Consider the following 21280-nt stretch of genomic DNA (forward strand, 5'->3'; position numbering starts at 1 on the left):
ATTAAGTAATATAGAATTTTATGGCATATAGATTATAGATTAAACAAGACAAATACAGATTATTTAAATTTTTTATCAATGTGTTAACTGTCATAGATTGTCTTTTAAATTATTTCACGTCTGTTAGCCAAAAACATAATAATAAACAAAAACTTAAAGATAAAATTAACCTCATTTTGCAATGGGGAAGTAATCAAAATTAGTAATCTTAAATACTATTAATGAGCCGATGCCTCATATCTGTACAAAATGAATTCACTACGATTTCAGGGATTAATACATTTTTTCTCCATACTCGAGAAAAATATAAAAAATTCAACTGAACGGAATTTTTCACAATTAAAGGGGTAATATATGCATTTAAAATAATGAAAGAATAGTTTACCTATTTTATAGCTTATGATGTTATATAAATGTCGAATGTGATGTCGAAATAGATAAAGGTTATCTATAATGAAATAGTGACATCGATTTACTTTAAATTACTTTTATTCGAAATAAGTCTATAAAATTTTATAATCAATCTTTATTCTGGTACTAGAAATTGGAATTCCCAAACTATTTGTATATTCATCCAAATCTATACCTATCGTTATTCAAAATCTCTTTTTAAAATCGCTCATTCTAAACCGATTAATTCTTCTAATATTTTTTATGTTATAAAACACTGTACATAATATATTGAATGATGAACACTGTAAAGTATATTTAAATTAAATATAAATTCTTATATTTTATAATTTATTGAACAAATGTCTTAAAAGGAATATATAGACTAATTTTAAATGATCATGATGTTTTATAGCATTTTTTAATTTATAGTATTTCTTGAGATAGGAATGGGAATAAAAGCTGTCCGTACAATAATTATCTAAAATATGAATGCAACCATTTATTACTATAAATTTAATTAAAAACTACAGCTTTTTAGTATTTTGAATTTATGATAAGACTAAAACTGACGTTGACGCTTGAGTTTAATTGACCTCTTTCAGAAGGCACAAGTATGGCGGTTTGACGCATCCCGTACACTTTTGCTCATGCCATAAGCCCATTGTAATGTTCACATCTTCAAATCTTAACTTTGCGTATACTTGTGACCTTACGTAAGAATTATCAAGACTCACTCCCACGCTCTTGTAAGAAGCCTTTGAAAAAACGAGGATCGACTCCTTCCCCATTCATGATTAAATGATGCTGCGGAGATTACAGTAATTTTCTGAATCAATTATTAAGAAATCTTCATTAATATCAAATATTATCCACTTTATTCAACTAAATTTATTTATTTTCACTTTACATTGTGTAGTGTACACAGATCTTTAATAATATAATAAATATTATTGGACTTATATTGTATATAGATATATATATTATCTGTGTATTTAAGTATCTGTCCCCTCGAGTGACACACAGACACACATCGCGGAAAGCGCGGGAATATAAAATATATGATTTGGGCGCGGGTGAAGACGGTGTGTGTGCACGGCGAGTGGATATTTAAATATAATATATATTTATATGTAACTTGTAAAACGATCTTACAAGTATATATGTGAACATTACATGTGGCGACGAGGATAATTGTGAGTTATTTTTTTTGTTCTTAATTATAGGAAAGGAGATTCCCAGGCAGATTTATTCACTTTACTGAAAAATTTTAACTGTATCATACTTATTTATTTAGTTATATTGATGCTCAAAATATACTAAAATAAACTTTAATACAATTAAAGATGAGAGAAAATCAAATTATTAACTTTTAGTAAATGGTTCAATATATTGGCTATTGGAAAACTCTAATAGATAATTATCTTACTGAAAATTGGATATAGACATTGCATTATAATCATAAAAGAGACTTATTGTTATTAAATAAAAATAAAAAACAAATTTGATTCCCAACAGAGGTAGTTCAAGTTAAGAGCCACCTAGGGTAGGCAATAGAATCTTGTAGTAAATGGTCGATGTTAATTTAAGATTTTATTTCCAAGATTTTAAGCCGATTACGAATACATAGAACAGAGGTTAATAATAAAGTTAGTCCATCATTACGAATAACGCTAGTTACTTAAATATAATTGATAAACATTTTTTTTTAAGTTAGTTTTAATAATAATTGTTCAGTGTTAATTCCCTTAATATATGAATGTGTAAAATAATGAGTTTCAAGTTTATCATAGGTGATATATGGGTAAGAGACATATGAGCAGTAAAATGCGAAATATGTGTTATATTATAAGTTCTGATTTTTATGTTATAATTAACTTAGCTAGTCATTTTGCATTAAACTGCGTTAGATATTGTAGTATTAAATTGAGTTGGATATTTGAGCATTAAATTGCGTTGGTTACTTGTGCATTAAATTGCGATGAGCATTAAATTGCGTTGGTTATCTGGCATTAAATTGCGATGAGCATTAAATTGCGTTGGTTATCTGGCATTAAATTGCGATGAGCATTAAATTGCGTTGGTTATTTAGCATTAAATTGCGATTAGCATTAAATTGCGTTGGTTATTTGGCATTAAATTGCGATGAGAATTAAATTGCGTTGGTTATCTGGCATTAAATTGCGATGAGCATTAAATTGCGTTAGTTACCTGGCATTAAATTGCGATGAGCATTAAATTGCGATGAGCATTAAATTGCGATGTGCATTCAATAAAAACATGTTTGCGCATTCAATAGGATGTGTATAACATCAGTATTAAATTGCTAAATTCGGGTACTTCATTGATTGTACTCAAAGTTGTAATCGACAGCATAAGGTTATTTGTCTACAGGTAACATCAATGGCGCAATATACCTTAGAAAAATTCGAGTGTGAGGGAGATGTAGGATCGGTTTCTATAAGATGGGAGAGATGGAAGCGGAGCCTATATATTTATATTGAGGCAGCCGGTATCGATACAGAATTAAAGAAAAGAGCAAGTCTATTGCACTTTGGAGGATGCGAGTTACAAGAAATATTTTACAGTATACCTGGAGCCAATATTAATGACGGTGATTTATTTAATATAGCTATTCAAAAGTTGGATGAGTATTTTGCTCCAAAGCAAAGCAAAGTGTATGAGCGTCATTTATTCAGACTATTAAAGCAAGAGACTGATGAAAAGTTTGAGAAGTTTCTAGTAAGGTTAAGACATCAAGCTTCTAAATGTCAGTTCGCGGATCAAGAAGACCACATTATTGACCAAATAGTAGAAAAAGGTAGATCAGACGATTTAAGAAAGAAAATTTTGAAAGCAGGAGACAAGATAACTTTAGACGAAATAGTAATAGAAGCTAATGTATTAGAAGCCATAGACAGACAGTTGGAAAACTTTGGACAAAAAGTACCTGACAACTCATCGATTAACAGAATAAGTATAGACCATGGCAAAAGTAAAGCTGCAAAACTAATATATGAACAATGTAGCAGGTGTGGAAGCAAAAAGCATTTTTCACGTGATAAAATTTGTCCTGCAAGAGGGAAGACCTGTTTAAAATGTGGAATTGTAGGTCACTTTAGACTACAATGTCGAACTAGAGACCATAAAAAGAGGAAGTTAGATGAAGAAAGAATTGATAAGAATGGAAACAAAAGATTAAAAAGTTCTTATACGACTGAAACAGCAAATAATATAACGAGTAATGAAAATAAAATTGATTACATTTTTAATGTGGAAGATGATATAAAGATAACATGTAACATTGGTGGAACAAGAGTGAACATGCTTATTGACTCTGGCTGTAGGCATAATTTAATTAAAATTTAAACACGGCAGACCTGGGAAGTTATGAAACAAAATAAAGCTCAAGTAACAAATATAAACCAAAATCCTATCAAAACGTTTATAGCTTATGGTAGTGCAGTACCGCTAGAGCTTTTGGGATCATTTCAAGCCAATATTCAATTTAAGGGAGTTTCAGAGAATACGACTTTCTATGTGGTAGCAAGTGGGTCCCGAAATTTGCTAGGGCGGCTAACCGCAATGTCATTAGGTGTACTGCAAATTAATGTGAATCAAATTGAAACCAAGATATTTCCTAAGTTTAAAGATGTGTTAGTAGTTATCCCGATCGATGATTCAGTAAAACCTATAGTACAACCTTATCGCCGGATTCCAATTCCGCTTGAGGAAAAAGTGCAATCCAAACTTAATGAGTTGCTACAAAAAGATATAATAGAAGAAGTCAATGGCCCATCTAGTTGGGTATCACCTATAGTTCCTGTTGTAAAAGAAAATGGTGACATTCGTATATGTATAGATATGCGTCGAGCAAATACAGCTATCAAACGTGAAAATCATCCATTGCCGACTATGGATCAATTATTACCGCGAGTCAAAGATGCGACCATATTTAGCAAATTAGATATTCAAGATGCTTTTCATCATATAGAACTCCACCCAGACTCAAGACACATTACTACGTTTATAACCAGCAAAGGACTTTTTAGATATAAAAGAATGATGTTTGGAATAACATGTGCACCAGAAATTTTTCAAAAAACATTGGAAAGGATACTCTTAGGATGCGAAGGTGTTATTAATTTTATAGATGACATTTTAATATTTGGAGATGATTTAGAACAACATGATCATCGATTAAAAAAAGTTATGGAAGTGTTGAACGAGCATCATGTTGTACTTAGAAAGGAAAAATGTACATTTAGAGTTAATGTGATTCATTTTCTGGGCCATGAACTTTCAGAAATAGGAGTCAAACCTCTTGACAGATATATATCCACTATAAAAGATTTCAGAGCCCCTGAAACAATTTCCGAGTTACAGAGTTTTATGGGCTTAGTAAATTTTGTTGGGAAATGGGTTCCTCATTTAGCAACTATAACAGAACCACTAAAAGAAATACTACGACAGAAATTGGTAAGGAATGCAGATATTCGGAAGTACTGGAGAGAATCTCAACAAAAATGCTTTAATGATCTTAAATCGGCTCTCATTAATGTTCCAACATTAGGTTATTACGACCCTTCTGATAAGACTTTGGTTATAGCCGATGCCAGCCCGGTAGGTTTAGGTGCTGTGCTTGTGCAAATAAAAAAAGATGGACCAAGAATTATTGCATTCGGTAATAAGACTTTAAGCTCATGCGAACGACGCTATTGTCAAACCGAAAAAGAAGCGTTAGCGCTTGTATGGGCAGTAGAACATTTTGATATGTTCCTTTATGGCAAAAAATTTGAACTTATTACAGATCATAAACCATTAGAGGTAATATTTAGTCCAAAATCAAAGCCATGTGCCAGAATTGAACGATGGGTTTTAAGGCTACAATCGTATGATTTTGAGGTCAAATACAGACCAGGTAAAACAAATATAGCAGATCCACTTTCTAGACTTTGCAAATTGGCTATAAATCCGAAAGCAATTTACGATGACTACGTCTCGAGTATAACTGAGATGGCCAGACCAGTCGCGATACCACTACAGGAAATCTCGGAGTGTTCTCGTCAGGATTCAGAGATACAAAAAGTAAAAGAAGGACTTTATAAAAATATTTGGGATGAAAGTATTAACACTTATAAGATATTCCAAAACGAACTTTGTTTTCAAGGGGACATCCTTTTGAGAGGAACAAAGATCGTAATTCCAACCAATTTAAGAAGCCGAGTATTAGGATCTGCACATGAAGGGCATCCTGGTATCGTTGCAATGAAGAGTAGATTAAGAACTAAAGTCTGGTGGCCGAAGTGCGACAAAGATGCTGAAAATTGTTGCAAATCCTGTAAGGGATGCACCTTGGTCTCTGCTCCGAACCCCCCGAACCCTTTAAAGCGGCGGGAGTTGCCAACTGAACCATGGATTGACACAGCAATCGATTTAATGGGTCCATTGCCGCGTGGGGAATACCTATTAGTACTGGTAGACTACTATTCTAGGTATAAAGAAGTTAAAATATGCCGAGTAATAACGAGCGCAGAAATAATTAACCATTTAAAAGATATTTTTAGCAGGCTTGGTAACCCTGTCTCTATAACTGCAGATAATGGTCGGCAGTTTACAAGTGAAGAGTTTAAAACTTTTTGCTCTGATAGGAATATCACAATTTTTAACACCATACCCTACTGGCCTCAACAGAATGGGGAGGTCGAACGCCAAAACAGAGATATACTCAAACGTCTCAAAATTTCCCAAGTTGAACATAAGGACTGGAAGGAAGCTCTAAGGGAATATATGACAATGTACAATAGTACACCACACTCCATAACAGGAAAGACTCCCGCAGAGTTATTCTTCCGTCGTCATTTTCGTGATAAATTACCTATGATTCAAGATATGACATATGCCGGAGATCAGGAAGTGAGGGACAGGGACAGGCAACAGAAAGAGAAGGGAAAAGAATACGCAGATAAAAAGAGAAAATCTTCAGACAGTGAACTAGAAGTAGGGGATAAGGTATACGTCAAAAACATGACAAAGAGTAATAAGTTGAGTTTAAATTATGACCCAGCTCCTCACACTGTAGAATCGAGTAAGGGCGGGGACGTAATAGTGCGCAATGATGAGACGGGTCAACAAATTAGGCGAAATGTAGTACACCTAAAAAGGATGGAAGGACAATGGCGTGTATTAAAGGATAACGATAATGGTGATTCCGATGAAAAGCCGATTAAAGACTGATGCGGAGTTATAAATTAATATTAGCCATTTAAGGCGAATAGCGGTCACTAAAATTGTTTCATGTTGTTTACTTGCTTGCATAATAAAGTTATTGTAGAAAATGAAGTTTATTATTCATCCCATTTTCTATATTATTTTATATTTACAACAAAGGAGGGATGTAGTGTACACAGATCTTTAATAATATAATAAATATTATTGGACTTATATTGTATATAGATATATATATTATCTGTGTATTTAAGTATCTGTCCCCTCGAGTGACACACATCGCGGAAAGCGCGGGAATATAAAATATATGATTTGGGCGCGGGTGAAGACGGTGTGTGTGCACGGCGAGTGGATATTTAAATATAATATATATTTATATGTAACTTGTAAAACGATCTTACAAGTATATATGTGAACATTACACATTGTTTACTCTGTTAACAGAAAATGTATTACTATATGGCTGTATAGTATGACTATATAGTAATACATTTTCCGTTTACAGAGTTAAAAGAAATTTAATAAGGTAAGGTAATAGACCTGTACCACTCCTTTACCATTAAATTGTTTGAGTTATTTCGTCAATTTGACCTCTTTTACGAAACTTCGTCAATCTAGTTAACTTACCAGAAAGTGTAGATAGAATTGATTTATTTTGAACATAACCTGTATTTTTGCTACATTTACGTATGATCCAGTGAATAAAACCCATTAATAATTCCAACATATAAACCATGATACTTATTCCAAGGAAAGATCCGTAGCATTCGAAAATTCCTCCAAGATCATCCATTCCTAACGGTTTAACTGTAGCTTCCTCTTTGATATCAATATACTTGTAGTCCATCCATTTCCTTATCAGTCCTGATTCAAATAATATTAGTATATACTTGTTATAATGTTCCGTCAACGGACTATTTTTGTGAAGTATCATGTTTAAGTAATGGCTATGAATCCTAGCATGAGAAGCTAAATGAAGAAATTGTTGTCCCTTTTTGTTCAACATATTTTTAGCTAGATAACGACCAACAGCACAATCTATTAGACAAAACCGATGGCTATCGTTTTCCATTTGTTTTACACACCCAAATAAATCATGTACAGCTTCGATTCTGGATGTAATAATTCGATATGACTCTTCCGTGTCTGGTAGAACGACGTCTGGTGACGCTATTCCTTCAATTTTGTATCCCTTATTTATAACATCTTCAAAAGTATCGACTTCCTTTTCTCTCTTGTGAACAGAAAATAATGAAATTATTGCTGCCTGAGTGCTAAAGTTTATCACGAAGAAACTCCAAATCGAAATTGTTAGAAAAATACGGAACGATCCTCGTTTTGGTGGATTGCATATACTAATTGACAAAACTGTTTTAAATGTATTTATTAAATCTTTTCCTGCTTGGTCTAAGCTTAATCTTCCGATCTGTTCCGTGTTATAAATGAAAAATATAAGCCAAGTGCAAATAAAACATAGAATAAACTGAATTATCGTGGATATATTTTTTTCCAGCAGGTTCACATCGAAGACAATGGTCTCGAATTGTGCACGATGGGACAATATACAGACACCGCTATCTAGAAATGGGACCGTGTAATCTATCTCCGCTATTATTAAGTCGAATTGATATAACGGAAACAAAATTAAGTCTGCCTTTCTTTGAGCGAATGAAAAAACTTGTAGAACATTTATTTCATAATCAAATTTTTCTTTGATTGCTTTTTTTGCTGGGGTTATATCTATTTTAAAATTAAACAGCTCTGCCATAGTATTCCAAATCATTCCATCTCTGCGATGGTACGTGTAAGTTCCATCTTCATGTTCCTCTAATTTAAGAAATGGCAAGACTTCGACGGTATACGCGTATAAGGTGAAACCATGTAAATTTTTCCCCTTGTCTTCAAAGAGATTCAATTTTTGTATCCGATTCAAATTCGTTAATTGAATTTTTTCCGTTTCAAAACCAAGGCAAGTACCAAGATGAAGTGCCCTTATTTTAGTATACGAAGTCATGTTAAGACATCGTTTATCACACTTAAAACTCTTCTCAAAATTTTGAATGAGCTGACCAATTTTTTTTGCCGTCCAGCAACCATATACGTTGCTGAGCATGTAATTTTCCGTCATGTATGGGCTATAATATGAAATAAGCATTTCTTTTTCAGTTTCATCGTATTGAACAATGATTACGTTTATTGCTCTATAAAACCAATAAATGAAAAACATTTTTGCAATTGTTTCTTTATGATATTTTGAATGATAATATAAAATAATTTTTGCGAGGGGATGCCAGTAAGGTAATGTTACGATTTTTTTCATAGCTTTTTCAAATTCATCTAAATCTGCGCAACTCATAATAATGATGTTCGATTGGTAAGGTATCACGTCTTCTATTTGATCATCATCGTTTGCTATATTAGTAACAGCGAATGTAAAAGGCAATACACTTAATCTATGGAATAACGTATTCGGCAAATGTCCCATAATGAGAATATTATTCCATCCGTTATACTTCAAATTTTGAAACACAATTTCAATCTGAAAAATTAAATTTACTGAAATTAATTTAGTTTACTTTTTGAACTATGTTCACATACCGAAAAAAAAACAAAAATTTAAAGCATCAAATTGGAATTGCATTGGTACATTTGATCATTAGTATTATTTATAATTTAAATTATTCAGGTATGCGTATTCTGCAAAACTCAAATGAGATTTTATGGTTTTAAAGATGACCTCTGATAGTATGTACAGATAATTTTTTTTTAATAATAAGTAAATAAATATGAGACAACATCATATACATTACTCTGATCCCAATGTAAGTAGCTGAAGCACTTGTGTTATGGGAATCAGAAGTAACGACGGTACCACCAACAGCCAGACCCAAGACAACATAGAAAACTAATGGTAATCTACATCAACTCGCCGGGAATCGAACCCAGGACTTCAGAGTGGTGTACCCATGAAAACCGGTGTACACACCACCCGACCATGGAGGTCGTCGGATCACGGAGACCATATGTACACATAACCCTTTGGCTGTAAAATATTAATCCATAGACAATTGCTAATTGTGTTAACTAATTGGGCATATTCCTAAGAGTTAATTAAGCAATAAATACTTACGATGACGTTTATCTTTTGCTCCTCTATATCGTTTGAATTTGCAATAAGTTTGGAATTAATTACGAATAAACGAATTAAAGAAATAAATAACATATGTTTTAATTTAATTTTCATAGTTATATGTTTTTTATCGAGAAATATTACTTATAATGTAGTTACGAACTAGATCGAATTGGCAGCTCGTATGATCGCTGCAACTAAGGGGCTGCTTTAATATGCCTGCTGTCATTATGTTGATCAATCCGTATTGCCTCATGAATATCAATGTGATTATGATTAGAAAATTCCATTACCGTTGAATAAAAATGTGAAACTATAGGAGATTTGGACGACGAAACGAATTAACCACTTTTTGAAAACATTATTTATTCATATTAACATTATATAATCATCATAGAAATGCTTGTAAAAGATTATATGTTTTGCTTAATATATTATTTAATATTATCTATGGCATGTTTAAGCTTACTTTTAATATATAACGAAATATAATTACAATCTAGTAACAAAAAAAAAATACAACGAAAGGCAAATAAAAATGAGCTAGTTTAGAATAAAATAGTATATAAAAAATGCAGGTAGTTGTCAAATTAATCTTAGATTAGGATTGTTATTGTCATTTCATTACCATAAACATAGATAATAGAAGAATAACCATAGACAAACAAATTTATTAACGTAACATAACAAGGCTTTTTAGACATAAACATTATGTTAATAGATAGCTTATACCACACATTCATAACCTAGTTTGCCTATTTCAGTAAGCTATAGCCCATTCCAATCGAAAGAAAAAAGATAAACAAACGTTAATTTTTAAATTTATCAATGCGAAAAATAAATTTAGAATTATTGTAATCACTGTATATTATGAGTTTAAAAATGGTTATTTACTAACGAAAGTTGAAAATAATACTTAATTTATTCAAAAATCAATAAATAAAAATGCATTTTTTCAAACGTTTGTCACGAGACACAAAACGCTCCTGATTGGCCGGGCTTATCATGAAGTCACTTTTTTGTAAACCTTGCTTTTCTACTATATATACCACAGATTAAATTACAGCAAAGTGACGTCAACGGCCCCATTGCAGCGCCATATTGTCCAAGTATATTTAAATATAGAATTTTTAATATGATATTTTTCGGCAAATATGTACTAGAAATAAAAAAAATCAACTTTTACTGGGTTCCTTAACATCTACTAAATAATATAAAATGGATTTTAAAAACCAGTCAAATAGCTTTTCTCGTAACTGTGTTGTATTATGTACTTATAACAGTTCTTATTTCCTTTACTTCAAATACAACACTATTCCACTTAACTACTTATGTGTCTAATCTCACGTTCCGATAGAATCAGTTATGAATACCACAGACTATCTAGTTTATTAAATTTCAATGTTATCTATTTGTCTTTCACGTTATGTGATTGGAATAGGCTATACATAAATATAACAAGTATAAAACTTCTTAAAAACACCTTCAACCTTATATTTCATAATAAAACAGACGATTTTTTTTTAATTTTAGAATTATAGAGGCACAATTAATTCTATCAAAAATACACCAGGGACTAAACGAAGTGCATTGGAAAATAATTACTGTAGAAAAGATTTCAAAATTCACTTTCATTTTTATTATTTATATATGTCAACGTAAGATTAAAGTAACAGCCTGTAAATTTCCCACAGCTGGGATAAGGCCTCCTCTTCCATTAAGGAAAGGGCTTGGAACGTATTCCACCATGCTGTTCAATGCGGGTTGGTGGAATGCACATGTGGCAGAATTTCAATGAAATTAGACACATGCAGGTTTCACGAGATGAATTATAAACACAAATTAAGCACATATATATATAGTGGTACTTGCCTGGATTGGAATCCGCAATCATCGGTTAAGATGCACGCATTCTAACCACTGGGCCATCTCAGCTCTCCAGTAAGATTAAAGATTGTGACAATTTGACGCGGGAAAGATTGTAAGCTGACAGTTTAACTTCGATAGATTACAATATAGCGAAAAATAATACGTTAAATTGCAATCACATTTCGCAGTTCACAATATTACGACAGTTCACAGTTGTCAGATTGTAATTTAACGAATTTTGTAATCTTACGGTGACATATATAACCTGTTGATCACGCGATTGTAAATACATATTTATATTAAATTTTTGGCCGAAATTGACAATGATTGCGTGTGTTTGTCAAGAATTATTTCCTTTTATTTAAATAAGTCTGTAGTTGTTCCCAGGCTCGGTCTATTTGTGTCTGCGTGTATTCGTAGCTCCAAAACGGACTGAAGACAACATTTGCCACATCCACTTGCTCCTTGTTCGAAGGTTGCGCGTCCACGCGCTGTTTCGCTTCCTCTTCCGTCAAATTGTTACGTTCCTGTAACCTCCTGATTGCCTGTTTTAAATCAAAGTCAAATCAAATCAATTTTATTCAAGTAAACTTCACAATGAAGCGTTTTTGAATCGTCAATAATCAAATACTACCACCGTTTCGGCAGCTTCTAGCGAGAAGAAACGGCAAGAAACTCGCTCTTTTCAAATAAACATATTTAATAATATATATTATGAAAGATTAAAAGTATAGTTAAGATTAATAAAGTAATAAGTATAAAATTAAAATGTTTTGACAGTTTCTTATCTTAATAAAACATGACTTCGAGTTTTGATCTTAACTGTACTTGCATTTTAAGAGTTGACTTTTTTTTTTAATAAATATGAGACAACATCACATATATTACTCTGATCCCAATGTAAGTCGCTAAAGCACTTGTGTTATGGAAAATCAGAAGTAACGACGGTACCACAAACACCGAGACCCGAGACAACATAGAAAACTATTAATAATCTACATCGACTCAGCCGGGAATCGAACCCGGGACCTCGGAGTGGCGTGACCATGAAAACCGTTGTACACACCACTCGACCACGGAGGTCGTCAAACTTTGATCTGCATATGAATATTTTAGTTGTTCATAAAGAGACGTGTTGTTCATGTCAAAAATGGGTTGGATATCCTAGAGGATTACATCAGACGACTTAAAACAGCAAGAAGGATGACTATATGAAATTACTCACTCACTTGGTGGTAGGGCTTTGTGCAAGCCCGTCTGGGTAGGTACCAACCACTCATCAGTTATTCTACCGCCAAATAACAGTACTCAGTATTGTTGTGTTCCGGTTTGAAGGGTGAGTGAGCCAGTGTAACTACAGGCACAAGGGACATAACAACTTAGTTCCCAAGGTTGATGGCACATTGACGATTTAAGGAACAGTTAATATTTCTTACAGCGTCATTGTCTATGGTCGATGGTGACCACTTACCATCAGGTGGCCCATCTGCTCGTCCACCAACCTATACCATAAAAAAAAACGTGAAGCCTCACCTCCTTTGGCGGAATAATGACAGACCACAGCTGGTGGCAATACGTGTACCACTTGGCCCTCACCATCACCGCAGCTTCCATCACGACAACTCTGTACCCCTGTTCACCGAGGGCCTTGATCCGCCTTTGGGCCTCTTCGATGACAGCCGGCCACACGAGATGGTTGAGTTTTTCTAATTGCTCCTATCAATACACGGTCTTACAAAAAATGAACAGTACAGAATGAGTACAGTTGGCAACAAAATATTAAGTAAGGATATTTATTTTATAACTTTTTTTACTGGTTTATATAAGTATGCCATAAATAAGAAACGGGAACATATTTATCTGAATAAGGATTAATAAGGTATTGCAGAAGATGGATTAGTAAATTTTTCGCAAATTTCTCTGTGTGATTTTTAACCTACAATTTTCTAAAACATTCTTTTAGAAAATTAATGTTAGGCCATTAGGAGATATACCAACTACTACTTTATACAGCCAACAATGTGTAATTTTTGTTAAACATAAATACGTTTGCAAATCATATATCAACTGAGTTGAAAGTATAGTCGTATATACATATGAAATAACTGACATAATCCCATCGACGTACTAAAGATCTTTGTAATCTTGGTGAACGAAGTCACTAGCATTAGCTAGTCAAATAAAAAATAATTCATTTAATGTAGTAGCACACCTAGTAAGTGAGACTGCAAATGACTGCATATAATACCCTAATTCTCAAATCTGCAATGTTTTAATTTCGTCAAACTGGTAATGACGTCAATTTTTGTAGAAGGGGGGGGGGGGGGGTCATTAAGAAATGACGATAGGATGATTGTAGGGGGAGGGGGGTCTAAAGTCTGAAAAAATCGATGACGTAATTTATGGACGGCCCCTTAGTCAAAGTTAAAACCAACACTGGTTTGGAAAGGAAATTAACTTAAATCCTCTTTTCAACCGACTTCAAAAAGGAGGAGGTTATCAATTCGTCTGTATTTTTTTTTTTTTATGATTGTTACCTCATAACTTTTTACTGGGTGGACCGATTTTGATAATTTTTTTTCTCGTATTGTTTTTTGATAGATATAGTATAGGTTGGCTGACATCGGCTCCAAATATAACAATAACTATAACTACATTATATAATCGTAAATCAACTTTTAAGTAGTCTAATATTTTTCATATCATTTCACCTAGGAGGACTCTCAAAAATATGTTAAATATGCAATTATTTTTATTACTTTTTAGTGCATTTTTATTTGTTTTAAAAAAGTGTTTTGTTTGAAGTCGGTTTTTCTTTTTTTTAAAATTTTATAGGACTTGCAACGTCAGTTCCAAATAAATCTGACATAATCTGTACCTTGTCACCGAAGACGATACTGCCAAGTTTCTTCCGGTCCACTTCCCCGCTGTCGGTGATTACGTCACGGCCAAATGTCTCCGCTATCGTGCGGTTGAGTGGCAGTCCCGGCTTGTACAGTTCATGTGCAATAATATCGCAGTTAATAACGGCTGCTCCTTTCAATCTAAAATATTTCGTTATCATTACATAGTTTAATGCAAAGTCGCTTACCGCTGTATGTCCCTACGTACGCTTTCATCTCTAAAATTGCAAAACGGATTTTATTGAAGTTTTTTTAATTGATAGATTGATTCAAGAGGAAGGTTTATATTTATAATACATGTACGATATAGTAGAGAAGCAGCGTGATGCACGTAATGTTTATTTACCAATATGTATATAAAATGTTAAGTTGTCGTTTTCAATGACGAAAACCTTAAGAAGTAATACAAGTTGAAGTCAGTAAAAGTTGCTCCGTCGGGATAAAGCGTCCACTCTCGGGATACTCGTCGGGATAAAGTTTATTGATCACGAATCACGATTCCTCAATACGGGTTGGTGGGTACATAGTATATATTAGACACATGCAGGTTTCTTCACGATATTTTCCTTCGCCGCCGAGCACGAGATGAATTATGGAATAGATGGAAGTGTTATATACCTTCGCTCGGCCTTTTTAACCAATAACGCTCTCAATTTGCGATAAACAAATGTATAGTTGAATAGGGCACCGGCATTTTGAACTATCTGAGGTTATTTTATAGACCCTGAACGGAAACATCTGAGTACTGGTTACTATTGCCTACAGTTATATAAATATAAAAGGTAATAAAATATTCGTAATCGATTTAAAAGCGTTTTTCTGTGAGAGTTCTGAACAAAAGTAACGTAAATGATATTGTTAAGTATGATTACTCTTGTCTGTTAAATGAATAAGTATTTAAACTTACTTTAATTTTTCTGTGATGTTACTCTTCCCGCTGGCAATGCCGCCGGCTAAACCGATCACATATGGCCAGTCTGGAATATCGGGATTAGGCTGGAAAAGACAAGATTCTTAGCATCATAGTTGTCTTCGAAGTTTCGAATTTAATAGTGAGTTTCACTATTGAATCTATACGAAATCTAACCTTTTTTTTCGAAAAAAAAAAATCATTTTTGATATAATAAAGAATTCGCGAAATTGAATAAAAATACATAAAAATATTAAATAACAAAATTAAGAAACTCCTCTTTTTTTAAAAGTCGGTCAGAAATGGTTTACGCTTTTCAATTTTTAAAACAATTAAATAAGAATTATCAGTTCAACTACTGTTCATCAGTACAACACACAGAGTTCCTAATAAAACTATTGAAGATTTCATAAAACCATTTTATAGTGCCACTCACCCTGTTAAAATTTATATTTACTTATGTCACATTTATGTTATTTATATTATTTGAATGACCATTCCATAACATTTTTTTTTTTTCATAAAATAGATTTTTTAATTTTAATAACTTTAATTAGTTACTCTGTGGCATGGAATATTATATATATTTTTGTGTTTATTTTAAAGAACTTTATATAGGACATACCACAAGTTTATTAAAAATTTAAAACACTGTAATTTATTGCAAAAAATGCGGCGTCAAAATTTCAATTTAAATTTTCCCGCTATTTTTTTTTTGTTGACGTATGTTTTGTGTGAAAGTGTTCACCTACTTCAATAAAATTTTCAAATAAATGGTTGACTGAACCTTCTGACACAAAACTGAGATAAAAGTGGTTTTAAGCTGAAAAGAGTAATCTGGAATCTGCTTTAACAAAACCCAACTTTCATTTTAATTCGAAAAACGCGACTAGAACCGCAAATAAATAGTCATAACAGGAGTGACGTCATTGAACGCTAATTAGTGTTTTTGAATTACATTCCGTTTCACGTTATTTTAATTCGTAATTATTATTGTTCTAAATTGTTTCAAATGTATACCTTGCAGTGGCCCTTCTTTTACATTTTTTAACATTTTAATAGCAAAATTTCCATAAATAATATCTTTGCATATTGCCTATTATAAATCACATCTTACCTTAGGTTCCCTTATCACAGTTCCCAGTAACCGCATACGTTGGTTACTGGAACTGACTTTTGTTTCCTCCTCTGTTGACTGCTTGTTCGTGTCTTCAGCCAGTGCTATTGTATATATGTCTAGCTCATTGAGACCATTTTCTTTTCTCTTCTCATTAATTTTTACAGCTCCGCGAATTGTTTCTTCACTAACTACTATCAGCTGAAACATAGTAATTAATAATGTTTTGATGAAAATTAAATTGGAAGTTATTTCTTGGTTATTATTTTTCATAAACAACTTATTCTTTTGTCTTTTTATTATCTCAATCGCAACTAGGTTGTTGGTAATCGGTACTAGGTTGTGGGATAGGCGTGTAGGAAAATAAATAATACGATTCTATTTGCAAATATACTTCCGTACTTTCTTAAATAAAGGCTATACCAAAATCTGTACAAAAGTATTTTATGAATGTAGAAATCATAGTACCCATACATTGTTTTCAATAATAATTATTAACAAAATTCTAACTAAACATTTTAGGGAAGCCAACATACCAAAAAATCTAGTTTACAAAGTATTTGACGTTGAAGTATTATGAGTATAAGTACTTGCATTGTATTGTACAGAAAAGAGAGAGAAAGAAAATAAAAAGAAATCTATTGATACAAAAGCTTAGTGTACAGTAACAATATAGAGATTTTGTACTTCAATACACCTATAGGTTCAAAGTGCTCATTAAGGACTTCTCCTTTACCCAACACAATTTCTTTATTTAGTTAGTTATATTTGATATTAACTAAAAAAACAGATGGTCCAAGAGATGATAACCACTCTTCACATTACCAATGCATCAGCAATTTTGGTAACCAAGAGATATCTCTTGAGAATGTAATCACTTGCACTTATCCTTCAATCCATAATTTAATAATATTAAGTACTAGTTGTAGCCCGCGGCTTTGTTTCGTTTTAGGGGGTTGGTTGTCATGTGTCACATAAAGAAGCCTATGTTCTTTGAAGTTCGCTTCATAGCAAATATCATAAATTCGGTTCATTGGCTTTTTAGTGAAAGAGCGACAGACAGACAGAGTTACATTCGCATTTATAATATTAGTATAGATAAATCCCAAATCCAACAGACTGCAAGACCTAAAGTTAGTACCTTCTGCGTGCAACCGGAACGTTACTAAAGATATCAATTAAGAAATCGTTGGCGGTAGTTGTAAATAATATTTCTTTTGTAATTCAAATAGACAAATGTCACCTCAGTCTACCCAGGACCACGAACGCTGTAAAGTGCTCGAAATGTCGGGATGATAAAAATAATTAATATACGTGATTGAAATCTGTTAAAACTATTTAAATAAAACTAGTTAAAACTAGTTTTATTTCGAACTATAGATTGATGTTTTGCAGTACTAATTTGATATGTGAGTGGTATTTAGTTAATGATGATAGATATGTTTTGTGTGTAAGCAGTCATAATTTGTAGGAAATTTTACTTCTATGAAAATATAATATATGTGTTTCAGCATTATTGTTACACATACCTGCAATCTAGCATCATGTTTAGTGGGTCCATACAGATCTTGTATAGGCAACACATTATATTCAAGCTCAGGGTTTATATCAGTAAGGAAGTCTAAAACAGCTTTTATTCTTTGCTCAACTGGTTCTATCAGCTCCCACAATATTTTTGCTGTAATAATATAAAATTATGAATTATATAATTTTTTCAGATTGAGACTGAGAGAATTTGAAAGATCTTTAGTTTCACATAAATAATAACTATTGATGCACAGCATGACTAACTCATTTTAGTAATAATAGTATTTATACCAATCCAGAGAAAACTATATTAGGTTTTATTACCAATCATCACTGTATTATATTAGGATATATATTGATTGATGATGAATGGTCCAGTATAAAGACCACAGTGCCTTTGGAGAGGCCTATCTCCAGTGGACAAACATAAGCTGCTGATGATTGTCCAGTATAGTTATATGTATAAGGGGACAGCATCTCGGATTCCAGATTGGCTTAGTCTTATAAGGTAAAGCTCATAAAGAACCAATATCTATAAGCAGTATAGGGCACTAAAGTGTTCCATTTGCATGCATTTATTTACAACAACAACAGCAACAACAACAACAACAGCCTGTAAATTCCCACTGCTGGGCTAAAGGCCTCCTCTCCCTTTGAGGAGAAGGTTTTGGAACATATTCCACCACGCTGTTCCAATACGGTTTGGTGGAATACACATGTGGCAGAATTTCTATGATATTTGTCACATGCAGGTTTCCTCAAGATGTTTTCCTTCACCGCTGAGCGCAAGATGAATTATAAAGACAAATTAAGCACATGAATCAGCGGTGCTTGCCTGGGTTTGAACTTGCAATCATCGGTTAAGATGCAGGTGTTTGAACCACTGGGCCATCTCTATTCATGGGCATTTATTTAAAATAGTAATAATTGTAACATTCTAAGCTAAATAAATAGATCTGTAATTTGTTTTAAGGTTTTCCTTACACTGAATCATATTTACATCAGTTATCCCCACTGTGACATGCTTGGTAGCCCTAAGTGCAGCTTGCGACAGGAGAATCTTGTGACCATTGTGTAATCTGTCAAATGTACCACCAAGCGCAACATACTCATATGTTTTTACTTCTTCATTTGTCAAAGATGCCATCGTAGGAGATTCGTCTGTTGATGGCAAAAATAAAAATATTGTTAATTAAAATATTTATGATAAATATTTATTCAATTTTATTACAATAATGGAAATTTTGTAGTATACTAAAAATCTCATGTGGAAGAAAAAAAAGTGTAAAGAAGTTAAAAAGGGAAATATGCAGTACCTATGAGTAGATGAACTGACTAGATAAATTCAGCTTCTTATAATATTATTTTTTACATTATTGCATTAAAAAAATTATACTTCACCTAAACTTTGCAACATCACTTCAGTTTGAGTATTGTCAAGACAATTTCTAAGTTTATCACTTTCTTTGGACAATTCCTTATCATACATTATTAATTGAATAGGATAATTTGTTTTTATTTTTGTTTGTGCATCCCTTGGCTTAAGCATTAATCTGACATCATAAATCCAACACTAAAAAAGAAATATAACTTATTTATCTGTGCAACTCGTTAATAAAGTGATAAATATTTATTTATAATAATAAGCTTACTTTGGAATATATATTAACAATCTGTTTATTTATGATTGATAGTGTACTATCGGGGCCTCCATCGAATTTTATGTATAAAACATTCTTAACAAGTTTCGACACTTTTGAACACAGCTTATGGGCTTTGGCAGCATTCGACACAAATAGAATTCCATTGTTAGCCATTGAAACTGAAAAGGTGTTCATGTTAAATTATACAAGTTAAATCTTAAATCATCAATGATAATTAAACCTACCTGATTTACTGTTAGATAAAATTAAATATGCAATTACGACTGAAACTAAAGCTACTGAGACAGACACACAGTATGTTAGATTATACATGACACAAGATATATAGGGTTTAAGTAGTTATGAAAATGTACAACATATTTTATAATATTTATTCATTTTTCCATAACCTACGTTGAATATGTTAAAATAAACTGATGAATGAAAGTCATTGTTTTTATCATTACCTATGAACACCACAATTTCGACAAAATAAATATACAATCGGTTATTTTAAAATAACTCAAAATTATAACTTTTATACCTATTTTTTGTACTATCAGTATCGTATTATCATTGTTAGGTCTAAAGTCTACCGCGTTAAAATTATTTACTTCGTAATGTATTTGTCAATATTGTCAATGTCAGGCGTCAGCTGAGTCTGACTATGTAATTGTCAAGTGATTTTATGACATAGTTTTGTCAAAACAATGAGTTAAGGAGAAGCATGTTAGTGTATAAATGTGTTCCTTAAAGAGACGAAATATACCAATCTAATTTTCAATGGTTATGCACTAGTCAAAAACACTATTCTGTTTTTCTTACAAAGAGTTTCTCCAAATTTATCAATAATCAGGCACGTTATTTATATACCTGGCAACGTATATTCAAAATGTAACGATAGTTGGTAGAGTAATGAATAGTGAATACGTAAACAATCTTACTCTTGGTATGATTATTATATTACTAGTAATGCTTCGCATGGGTGCAATGCTGATACCAAATATACTCTAGAATGTCGTTATATACAACCTTCACATTTTTTGTCATTAGACTAAACAAATCGTTATGTCCCTGTATATTAAACCTGCAATTTCTTCAAAAATATTTATCGAAATTAAACGCTGTAAAGGGCCATATTGATCTATCTTATATGCAAAACGTATTTCCTTAAATAAACTTGCCTTAAAAAACTTGCGTTAACTTGCAGTAACCGCAGACACAAAACCAAAGTAACGTTAATTTTAAATCAATTAAATTTTTCTGCGTTAAATAAAAAGTCTTATTTACAATGCAGAACTGACGCTTACATTAATTACCTACACGATGATAAGGAAAGAAAAGAATTATCCTTATCATAATGTAGGTAAGCCATGTATTATTTAGTAAATAAAAGATTTTTGGAGTCGTGAATGTACACACATATACTTGTTGATTTATAATAGAGAAGAGATTTTCTTGTTGGTTAATAAAATTCTAAATCTTTGAAAGCAAAACCATTTATTTTTCAAAAACTTATTTATTAACAATCATGATTCATTAAAACTAAATTTACGATCTAAC

At 32.3% G+C, this 21280-nt stretch overlaps 2 protein-coding genes across 5 annotated transcripts; both read right to left on the reverse strand.

Annotated features, from left to right (window-relative positions):
• Positions 1 to 8192: 8192 nt before the first annotated feature.
• Positions 8193 to 9651, reverse strand: LOC124534158. Its single transcript, XM_047109864.1, has 4 exons — positions 9613 to 9651; positions 8737 to 9157; positions 8253 to 8604; positions 8193 to 8196 (listed from the first exon to the last, which is right to left on the reverse strand). The coding sequence occupies exons 1-4, from the start codon at positions 9649 to 9651 to the stop codon at positions 8193 to 8195; spliced, it is 816 nt and encodes a 271-aa protein (XP_046965820.1).
• Positions 9652 to 11578: 1927 nt separating this feature from the next.
• On the reverse strand, positions 11579 to 20579 carry LOC124534296 (bifunctional coenzyme A synthase). 4 transcript variants are annotated; one of them, XM_047110057.1, is made up of 10 exons: positions 19963 to 20365; positions 19727 to 19896; positions 19476 to 19647; positions 19059 to 19235; positions 18077 to 18225; positions 16548 to 16748; positions 15428 to 15516; positions 14496 to 14661; positions 13151 to 13333; positions 11579 to 12162 (listed from the first exon to the last, which is right to left on the reverse strand). In XM_047110057.1, the coding sequence occupies exons 1-10, from the start codon at positions 20048 to 20050 to the stop codon at positions 11965 to 11967; spliced, it is 1593 nt and encodes a 530-aa protein (XP_046966013.1). In that variant the 5' UTR covers positions 20051 to 20365; the 3' UTR covers positions 11579 to 11964. The 4 variants fall into 4 exon arrangements, with proteins under 4 accessions (XP_046966013.1, XP_046966012.1, XP_046966011.1 ...); XM_047110056.1 differs by lacking the exons at positions 11579 to 12162; positions 19963 to 20365 and adding an exon at positions 20491 to 20579 and having other exon boundaries at positions 13063 to 13333; XM_047110055.1 differs by lacking the exon at positions 11579 to 12162 and having other exon boundaries at positions 13063 to 13333; positions 20262 to 20373.
• Between the last annotated feature and the right edge of the window lie 701 nt (positions 20580 to 21280).

The sequence above is a fragment of the Vanessa cardui genome, chromosome 12, assembly GCF_905220365.1.
Source record: "Vanessa cardui chromosome 12, ilVanCard2.1, whole genome shotgun sequence".
Taxonomy (NCBI): domain Eukaryota; kingdom Metazoa; phylum Arthropoda; class Insecta; order Lepidoptera; family Nymphalidae; genus Vanessa; species Vanessa cardui.